Source organism: Euleptes europaea, chromosome 13, assembly GCF_029931775.1.
Source record: "Euleptes europaea isolate rEulEur1 chromosome 13, rEulEur1.hap1, whole genome shotgun sequence".
Classification (NCBI taxonomy): domain Eukaryota; kingdom Metazoa; phylum Chordata; class Lepidosauria; order Squamata; family Sphaerodactylidae; genus Euleptes; species Euleptes europaea.
This window is the reverse complement of record NC_079324.1, coordinates 52,275,491-52,286,385: the sequence shown is the minus strand read 5'-3', so window position 1 is coordinate 52,286,385 and position 10,895 is coordinate 52,275,491. Positions and strand designations below refer to the sequence as shown.

The following is a 10,895-nucleotide window of genomic DNA, read 5'->3' as shown; positions in this document are numbered from 1 at the left end:
TGATTCAGCTGTGCTCATAATAATATCAAGATTACTTTTCTGCAGTTATCAATGTTGTTGAACCTGATTTAACAATAATAGTGATTGTATCAAGGTTACTTTTCTGCAAGAACTTTGGGTTCAGGCTGTTTAGGGCTTTGAAGGTAAAACCAGCGCCTTTGGCCTGGAAACTTGAACTTGTATTGTTAAGTGTTCCTGACTGCATGGGAAAAGGCATGTGCCCATATAGGCTCTATGCGGACGCTGAGCTGAAGGCATGTAGTTTAGGTGCAGGGGGTGCTATTGTAGCCCCACTCCCCAACACATGCATATTGATTCCCCATGGTTGTGTCATTTGAGTATGGTTATCGTCAATTCTTGCTTTGGAGAAATGTGTAAAACCAGTCCCCCTAATCCAGATCTATGGCTGAATTGTGCTGGAAAGAGAGTCTATGTACACTTATACAACTATTTATTAAGGTAATTTTTATGCCGCCTTTCCATACAAAACTCATTTGTCGCACTTGACAAAAATAAGTAGAGGCATAGAATCAGCCATTAAACCCATGATGTTTTGTCTGCTGGTTATCTTCAGCAGTCAAGAATTTCCCCAGGGCTGAAAATGGTTTCCAGGAACCAGAAGTGCCACTCTAGGAAGATCCTTCAACCACCTGTGCTGCTCCACCTCTGCTGAAAAATGCCTTCCCATGGCAACAAAGAGAAACCATAGAATAAAAGAGATGGAAGGGATCACCAGGGTCATCTAGTCCAACCCCCTGCACAATGCAGGAAATTCACAACTACCTCCCCTACACACCCCCAGTGACCCCTACTCCATGCCCAGAAGATGGAGAAGATGCCCTCTCATCTCCAGAGGGGAATGACTAGCAGAACGGCTGACACCCACCATAGGCCCCCCAAACAAAAATCCCCTCTTGCACTCCCTCGCCTCACCCAGATCCAACTCAATCATCGTATGAAAACAGACCACAAGGCTTGCCCTGCTCTGTGAGCACCTATAATTTTGTCTCTCTGGCCCCCACCCCCTCAGCAGCCCTGGGAATTAGGAGACAACTGACATTCTAGCAACCATGAGTCCCAATACCATAATCTTCAGAATTCTCCCAACTGAATCCAGGGACAGGCCCAACGTCTGGGGTAAAGGGAAGACAGCGTATGGTGCACCTTGAAGAGGAAAGATCAGTCATTCATTAGCCTCAGTACTGCCTTTCTGTGAAGAGGGGCTAGTTGATCCTTTGGGAGGCAGTCACAGGGCCACATGGCTTGGGTTGCCAACCTCCAGGTGGTGGCTGAAGATCCCCCACTATTACAACTGATCTCCAGCCCTCCCCAAACCCTGCCCTTCTCAGGCTCTACCCCAAAAACCTCCCGCCGGTAGCAAAGAGGGACCTGGCAACCCTACAAGTAGAAGTTGTCCTGTGAACCTGCTAGATTTTGCCATTCTGCAACTGTGCCATCTTCTCAGGGAAATCTGCCCAGAAGTTGTGAACATTTAAAAACTAATCTGGCAGATCCCGTGCGGAACTGCGAAATCCTCCATGAAGCAAAGGGACAGCTGTCAAAAGAAATGCTTTCTTTTGTGCGGAGAGGTTCGTTTGTAAAGCGGCTGTCCTGCAGATCTTTGTGTCCCTAAGCATCCCACAAATCAATCATGAAGGGAAACTGCCCATTGATTGACACCCTCGTACAACTCTGTGTTTGCTCTCCAGGCTACTTTGGCCAGCCTCCGGAATCTCCTCAGGTAACAGATGATGGAGAAAAGCAAAATGGCTTGTATGAGGATGAAGATGAAAAGGCCGATCTGGGCGATGAAGGCCATGCTGCAGTACCACGATCGGCACGTGGCGATGATCTCGTCTTCTGACAAGTAACTGATGATCCTGCCTTGAAGGTGGGACGGGGAAGAGCACATCACGTTCCGGTAGAGGGTGCGGTTCTGCTGCCACTGGAGCCAGGTGCGCAAATAGAGGATGTCACAGTCACACTCCCAGGGATTGCCCCACAGGTAGACCATCTGGAGGTCCTTCAGGTTGTCAAAGATCCCACTGGGGATGGAGGTGAGATAGTTGTTGACGAGGTAGAGCTTGACGGTCGAGGAACTGAAGGAGGTGGGAATGGTCTCTTTCGTGAGATCCTTCGACCTGCAGTCAATTATGTTGGTGGCGCACTGGCAAGGTGGAGGGCAGGTGGGGGCAACGAGAGGCAGGAACCCAAGGAAGAGCCAGAGGAATATCATCTTCCGCACTGAAACACACAAAGCCAGTGATGCCTGGAAGGAAGCAAGGAGGAGTAGAAATGACAGAGGAGGAGGAGGAGGAGGAGAAACCAAGGGTTTTAGCTTATCAACCTGTATTAGTTGCCATTTGTGCTTTCTTTTAATATGATTTTTAAAGTTTTTAATATAGATATCAGTGCCTTAAAATAAATATGTTTCTATACATAATTGAGTCTTTTCCCATTTGGGTACCCAGCTTTTGTTTTAGGTTGAGTCTTTCCTTCCCCCTTTTGTTTTTTGTGCCCTTCTTGGATTTCACAGCATAGCCCTTTGGAGTTGTTACCATGCCATGGATTTGAATGGCAGTTCCCACAAACGTCCCCATCCAACACCACCCTTCTATCCCAACAAAGAAAAATGACTCTGGACTTACTGTTCTCGATTAGTTTCCCTCTGAAACAAGAAGCAAACGTTGCAGGCAGGCAGTGAGAGAAGCAGCTCTTGCCCAGCTGAGCAACCCTGATAATGTTCCAGCATGGACCAGAAAGATAAGGGGACGCCTCTTCCTACCGAATCATTTCCTAGTGACTACACAATATTCTCGTGCATTTTATTTATTCAAATTTTAAATCCGCCCTCAGGACTGTGCACATTGTTCTTCTCTCCTCCATTTTATCCTCACAAGAACTCTATAAGGTAAGTGAGGCCGAGAGAGCAGACCTGGTCCCCATGAGGATCGACAGATCTAGACAATGGGGCCAGGTTCAGATAGGGTTCTTCTGCAGACCTAGGGGACCCCCTCCAGGTTTTCAGAAAAAGGAGAAAACAAAACAAAACCCCTGGATGGCAGGGTTAACTTTCCTCAAACCGAGGAACATTGTCTGTGCAACCTGGGTCTTCCAGATCATAGTTTGACACCCTAGGACTTGGCAACTAGGTTACCAAGTTCTTCTTACCAACCGGCTGCAGTTCACTTTCCAACTGAGAACCGGGCTGCATCATGCATGCAATAACCTAATCGTTGTGGCAAGGTCTGTTGGCAGCATTATAGCACAGCGGTCTCTGAAGTTTGCTGAACAGATCCCTCACTCTAGCACCTTTTCTGAGTCAAAGAAAGCACCTGTTAAGAGTCCACATTATAAAAGCCCACACTATAAAATACTGCACTGCAATGCTCCATGTATTCTTCTGCAGAGATGCATTTATGCATCACCTTTACCAGAGCTGCCTTGGGCAACATATGGCAAAGAGATACGATGAATAGCCTCCTTTCTAAGTGGGACCATTGTAGACCCAGGCAGGCCATTGGTACTGGATTGCTGTTGTTGCATGCATCATTTCCATGCAGGAATTGAGCTTCTATGGTATTGCACAGAAGATCCCTGTCTTCCTTCGACAAATGACGATAAATTGACAACCACAAGCACATGCTGCCCTTTGTTAAAAAGGAAGGTTTGACCACATCTTGTGCAAGGAGGAAGCATGCTAGGGAAGAGATTACCAGAGCCATACATCTCCACGTTTGGCAGGGATTCTGGGCAAAATGACCTTCTATGTACTCCCTCACATGTGCACACACCTCCACGTGTGCCTGCGTGCACCACACATACCCTCTCTTCTTGCTGGAGGGAGGAGTGGAGTATTACCGTTAAAATGGATTAGTTAAGAGGGGAGTGGACATATTCATGGAGGAAAGGGGTATTCATGGCTATTAGTTAAAATGGATACTGGTCATGCTGCATACCTATTTAGTATCAGAGGGGCATGCCTGTTATATTAGGTGCTGTGGGACACAGGCAGGATGGTGCCGCTGCAGTCGTCTTGTTTGGGGCTTAAGAACATAAGAAAGGCCCTGCTGGATCAGACCAAGGCCCATCAAGCCCAGCAGTCTGTTCACACAGTGGCCAACCAGGTGCCTCTCGGAAGCCCCCAAACAAGACGACTGCAGCAGCACCATCCTGCCTGTGTTCCTAGAGGCCCCTGGTTGGCCACTGTGTCAACTGACTGCTGGACTTGATGGGCCTTGGTCTGACCCAGCAGGGCCTTTCTTATGTCCTTGTGTACCGTAGAGCTCCTTCAACACCAGTCAGGATTGAGGATACTTCAAGATGGTTGAGAAACCTGAACCACATGGGCAGCCCTCCCCGCCAGCAAAGAAACGCAGCCCCAATGCCCCTCCCCCCGCGATGCTGCATAACTCAGATCCAGCTGAATGTAACATCCAGGAGGAAGCAGCAAAGGGCTTCAACATACTCTCCAACTCCACTTAATGAGACCTGTTGCCCTGGCAGACAGGACGTGCAGTAGGTCTTTTGTGAGTCCCGGCAGATGCCCGATCACACCAACCCAAATGTATTTGGAATGAATGGCCAAGGTCTACCATAAACACTCCCTGAGACACCCAGACCATTTTTCAAGACCAGGGATGCTAAAAGAATGAGCACTTCAAACAATCCCAAGACGATACTCAGCTCAATCCTAACTCTGACTGAATAGGAAGCCATTTGTGTGGTTCAAGTAATTTGAACAAGGCGAGTTTAAAATGACCCTCAATAGACAGTGAGACTCTTCACAAAAAAGGTTTCTTCCCCCACACAGCCAGCCACTCGTGGTTTGTGTGCTTGGCAGAAACACTACAACCAGCACAATACAAGGACATGCTTATAAGTCTGGTCTCTTCACATAACCTTTATTTCTTGCAAGGTGTGGCAAAGTAGGAGAGAGATTGCAGTCAATTGGCCAGCCAAATTATCAAGGGTCAGTAGGTCAATATTCTTTTACTGTGGAGTATTTCCAGAGGAGCCAGACAGATATCCGGGAACAGAAGCAGAGAGATTTTGGAACAAAGTTGTGTCTTTGACCCCTTCTCCCCACTTTCACAGCCCCACCCCTAGGACTGAAAATGTTTTGGACAGTGTAGGAGTAGCAACCTGATGTGTGTAGTCCAGTGGTAAGAGCTTCCAAAGACTTTGAAAAATGTGGAGAGGGGGAGGCGAAAAGCAACAAAATCCGCAGAGAAGATTCGAAGGTCGGTAGGGTGAAGACCCTCGAAAGCCACGGCCAGAGTGGGCAATACTGACCTGTAACCAGAACTGTATTTTGGCAATCCCACCTGGTAAGAAGGCTGCAGCTCTCAGATCCTGCAGTATTTTTTTTGTGCCTCTCATTAGTCTGGAAGGTAGGCCTCTGTAATATGAAGCCCGAGTCTGCTCTTGAACATGCAGCTGGTATAGAACACAACAATGTTCTTCTATACAGGGGTAGACCATCAACAGCCTCTTATAACAGCATTCCTGTATGCAGACTGGCTCCGCATTTTCCACCTGGTTCACAGACTCCGCTGATAACGATTTGTGACTTTTGAGACAACCCCTCCCTTCATAAGGATGCCTCTAAGGTAGACACAGATGCTCACCAACTTGGGACTGCAAAGCACCAAACCCCAAGGGAGAGAAGCGAGAAGTTCTGTTACGGATGACTCAATAGAATGATCAACGACAACAATACATCTTTTAGTTGTTGGGTTTTTTTTAATTTACTTCATTGATCAGTTCAGGTAGTAAACGTTATTCATAATAATAATAATAATAATAATAATAATTTTAATAAAATGGATATGTTTAAAAGGTTCTGTCCTCTTCCATCACAATGACAAAATGTTCAACTGGGGGAAAAATTTACAAAAAAGAGAGAAGGAGAGGGGGAGAGAGCGCAGTACAGAACGGCACGAGCAAGGCGTGGCGAGTGTCACAGAAGCACTAGCAAGCCGCAGGTACAACAGGGCTGCAAAGACCGAGGCGAGGAAGGCTGAGAAAGGCAGGTGCCAGCACACAGCACGGAGAACAAAACTCCAACACACGCACACACGCGCGCACACACACACATGTATCACCCCCAGGGAGGGGGAAAAACGCATGCGGAGCAATTAGTGAGAACGAGCACAAAGCAAGTACCGTTATGTGGCCATCCACAGATCACAGGCGCAGTCGGCAGACGGGCACTAAAGACAGGCTCAGGACAGCTCCTCCCAAGTCAGGCCCAACAAATCCGGGACCACTCCTGCCCCCCATCCTGCTTGTGGAAGCTCTGGGCACGGACCCCCAGAGAGGTTCCCAATCATAACAACAGGGCACCTTGGAGCGTAGACAGTGTAGAAGTGCACAGGAGTGCCAGGGGACAGGAAAGGAAAGCAGTGAGCCAATTTGTGCTCTTTTGCTTTAGGACAGGGGTGTCAAAAAGAAGGCCCACGGGCCGGATCCGGCCCGTTGAGGGCTCTTACCGCCCGCGAGCCAGCCAAGGCAGCCACCCACCCCCCATTCTCAATCTGGGCTGGCGAGGCATGGCCCAGCCCGATCAAGCGACATTTATGTCATATCCAGCCCTCGTAACAATTGAGTTTGACACCCCTGGTTCCGGATCCTCGAAAGGCAGGGCTGGCCAAGCCAGGCAGTGAAGCCCAACTCTGGTTACAAAATCTGGCCTTTCCCCACATAAAGCCAAGAGGAGTGGTAGAAAGTGGACATGGAGAGGCCTACTTTGCTTCAAGGGCCATTGTAATGTTCCTCCATCAGATGCCATTGGCCACAGGCATCAACAAAACCCATCATTGTCTCTGATGCATTTCAGTGTATTGGGAAGTGAAGCAGCATCCTTAAGGCAGTGTTTGTCAATTCCCCACCCCCACCCACAAAACTATTATTGCAGGTGGCTACACAAAGATCCTCGCTGTCAGCCCTGCAAATTAAACCTGCTACTTCATGTGAAGGCCAAGAACCACTCCACTTCGGACAGGGAGTTTCTTTCTTTCTTTCTTTCTTTCTTTCTTTCTTTCTTTCTTTCTTTCTTTCTTTCTCTCTTTCTTTCTTTCTTATTCAGGTTCACATCCCACCTCCATGATCATTTGGCTTGCCACCCTCTGGGATTCTAGTTCCCCTCTCTTCCGTGATCGCTTTCACAGAACAGCAATTACATCAGTAGTAAAGGCTTTTCTTTTTTGCTTTCCCCTCGCCTACAGATTCCCCATCTCCTCACAATGCAACTCAGCTGTGTGGGTTTGAGTCAGCAACTCTATATTCCAAGTGCACCAAAGACTCCATTACCAGAAAGGGATTCTAATTTCCGCTGGTGTCATAACTTTCTATAAAAATGCTGGGGTGAAGTCCAAGAAGACCACCATGGCTCAGCTGTGAACACAGATCATCATAGAAACCATAGAATTAAAAAGTTGGAAGGGGCCTAAAGACCATCCAGTCCACCTCTGCACCATGCAGGATGACCTAAAGCATCCCTGCCAAATAACCATCCAACTACCATTTAAACACTTCCAAGAAGGGAGAACCTAGAATGCTATGAACGAGATGTTCTTAATACAATGGGTGTATTTTTGTTCATTCTGCTCTAAAAGGTTCAAGATGATTTATGAATTTGCGGAGAAAGATCTCCCCAAATATCTTTTTGAGTCCTCTCTCTTCATCGCCACCACCCGTCAAGTCACAACTGATTTATGGTGACCCCACAGGGTTTTCAAGGCAAGAGACATTCAAAGGTGGTTTGCCATTGCCTGCCTCCGCGTCACACCCCTGGACTTCCTTGGAGGTCTCCCATCTAAAATGCTTGCCAGGGTTGAGGCTGAGAGTGTGTGACTGGCCCAAGGTCACCGGCAAGTTTCCATGGCAGAGGGGGGGATTCGAACTTGGGTTTCCCAGATCCTAGTCCAACACCTTAACCACTATACCACTCCTCTTCTACGCAGCTGAATTTTAACCATATTTTAAAAACAACAGTGCTGTCTCACAGAGAACAGGGCTCCCAAACAAGCAGGGATCGCACAGCCACACAATGACACTGCAATATCATGAAGTCAGACTGACAGCAAAGCCAACCCAACGTGGCACTGAGTTTTTAGTCCAGGCACTCAGCTGCCCCCAATGACTTCAGTGTGGCCACAGAGGTTCCCTGGTCTCCCCTAAGTATGTACTGTATTATCAGGGACAGCCATACAGTTGGTGATGTTCTTCACTGGGGGTGGGAAGCGACTCACTGCGGCAGAAAGGGCAATCCTTATCTCTACTCAACAGTTCTCTCTGCTTTCCTGGCGAAAGGGTCCTGGAGAAGATGAACAGGAGGAAGGCCGAAAAGCTGGGATGGAGGTAGGTGGAACTGTGAATGTCAGGGAGCTGTTGGTGGAGAGGAAAGGAAAGGGAAAAGGGAGAGAATCTTGCAAGGCCCTAGAGTACTGTGTTCAGTTCTGGGCACCACAATTTAAGAAGGATGTAGACAAGCTGGAACGCATCCAGAGGAGGGCAACAAAGATGGTGAGGGGTCTGGAGTCCAGGTCCTATGAGGAAAGGTTGAAGGAGCTGGGTATGTTTTGCCTGAAGAGGAGAAGACTGAGAGGAGATATGATAACCATCTTCAAGTTCTTGAAGGGCTGTCATATGGAGGATGGTGCCGAGTTGTTTTCTGGTCCCCCAGAAGGTCAGACCAGAACCAACAGGTTAAAATTAATCCAAAAGAGTTTCCGTCTAGACATTATGAAGAATTTTCTAACCATTAGAATGGTTCCTCCATGGAACAGGCTTCCTCGGGAGGTGGTAAGCTCTCCTTCCCTGGAGGTTTCTAAGCAGAGGCTAGATGGCCATCTGCCAGCAATGCTGATTCTATAACCTTAGGCAGATCACGAGAGGGAGGGCATCTTGGCCATCTTCTGGGCATGGAGTAGGGGTCACTGGGGGTATAGGGTGGTTGTGAATGTCCTGCATTGTGCAGGGGGTTGGACTAGATGACCCTGGGGTCCCTTCCAGCTCTATGATTCTATGATTCTAAGCAATGGTATCCTCAAAACTGGAAAACATCAATAACAGCCAGCCATGCATACCAGGGGAACTCAACCCCTTTCCAATCTCCTACTCTGCCAGGGCCAATTACGTGTTACATGTGGGTGTTTGCAAGGAAGCCTATGCACAGAAATACACATATATTTTTGAAAAGAACAGCTGAGGTGGGGGGTACTTGGAACAGAGAAGGTTTCAAGACGAGGGTTTGCTTAAACCTTTTCCTGCTTCTTGGTTTCAAACCACCCAGCTCCAACCCGCTCCACCCCACATGTGTGCGTGTTTTTGCAAATACCCATTAGGAGCTCTGCATAGCAGGAGAAAAGGCAGGAGGGTGGGAGATTTGGAACAGGGTAATGGGGATGGGGAAAGTGTTAAGTATCCCTTTCCCCCAACCCCCTTCTTGACCTTCCCCATCCACAAAGCTGCTTTCCTCCTTACAAAATGAAAAAGGAGCCGGGACTCTGTTGAAGACTGCAGACCCCTTCTTGGAGGAGCTAGGATTCTCAAAGTGTGGGCCGGCCCTCTCCAAAAGGGTAACCAGATGAAGAGGCAGTCTGTTGGTTCTGGTTTGACGGGATTCCTGTCAGACCAGAACCAACAGGTTGACATTAAATCAAATGAGTTTCCGTCTAGACATTAGGCAGAATTTTCTAACAGATCAGTTCCTCAGTGGAACAGGCTTCCTCAGGAGGTGGTAAGCGCTTCTTCCCTGGAGGTTTTTAAGCAGAGGCTAGATGACTGGGGAAGGCACTGGCAAACCACCTCATAAACAAAATCTGCCTAGTAAAAGTCGGGATGTGACATCACCCCATGGGTCAGGAATGATCCGGTGCTTGCACAGGGGACCTTTACTTTTAGATGGCCATCTGTCAGCAATGCTGATTCTATGACCTTAGGCAGACCATGAGAGGGAGGGTATCTTAGCCATCTTCTGGGCATGGAGCAGGGGTCACTAGGGTGTTGGGGGGAGTTAGTTGTGTATTTCCTGCATTGTGCAGGAAATTGGACTAGACGACCCTGGTGGTCCCTTCCAGCTTTATGATTCTATGATTCTACTTTTAAGGGTTGTTGATTCAACAAGTGCAGCCCTGCTTGTTCCGGCCTGATGACCTGCACTTGCCAGAATTTCTACACAACCCTTAAAGGCCTGGAATTTGCAATGCAGGGTGTAGTTCGGCCATCAGATGCTGTCTGGTTCTCCTCGATCCTTTCAGGCTGCATCCCAACGGAACTGAGGAATGAGCCTGGATGAAAGCGATTTGGAGCCCTGAGATCCTTCGCTTTGAGTAAAGAAAAGGCGACTGAACATATTACGAGCCATGTGGCAAAGCCGGTTTGAAAAATTCCAGTCTATCAAAGGAAGGGCTGCTATGCCCTGCATTGACTCCCCCCTCCCTGGTGGCCATCAGTCATTTTCCACTCGTCCTTCACTTCCTATACCTCACTTATCACCCCCCCACAGCATTTGCCGAAATTTCCAAGTTCTAGTGGGATAAAAACCCTTAGAACGAGGCTATGCATGGAGCCATTCGATGCAAAACAGGAACATGTACGTATGTGGCAATTGACCTGCACACAACATTTTGAGTTTTCTTGGTGTGAAAGGTGATGTGAGACAGAAACGTCCCTTGGCCATGGGAGGACAGGGGACACGCCCAGAAAGAACTGCCCCTTACAAACATTTTCGCAAGCCAGCGTAGAAAATCTGCTCCCCTGCCAGTTTTCAACGGCTTTTGCTTGTACAGCAGTACTTCCAATATTTACAACTGCACACTTCAGTTACAGTCCCTGGGTGTTTTCTGCATGTGTATTTTGCTTCCCACCTCACTCCTACATTATGGATT

At 48.1% G+C, this 10,895-nt stretch overlaps 1 protein-coding gene across 1 annotated transcript; it reads right to left on the bottom strand.

The window, feature by feature from the left end:
* Positions 1-1,645: 1,645 nt before the first annotated feature.
* GP1BB (glycoprotein Ib platelet subunit beta) lies at positions 1,646-2,236 on the bottom strand. Its single transcript, XM_056859074.1, has one exon. It carries the CDS (start codon positions 2,234-2,236, stop codon positions 1,646-1,648), a length of 591 nt encoding a protein of 196 aa, XP_056715052.1.
* Between the last annotated feature and the right edge of the window lie 8,659 nt (positions 2,237-10,895).

Coding starts and splice junctions, on each gene's coding strand:
- GP1BB (XM_056859074.1), bottom strand. CDS start 2,236: ATGATATTCCTCTGGCTCTTCCTTGGGTTCCTGCCTCTCGTTGCCCCC.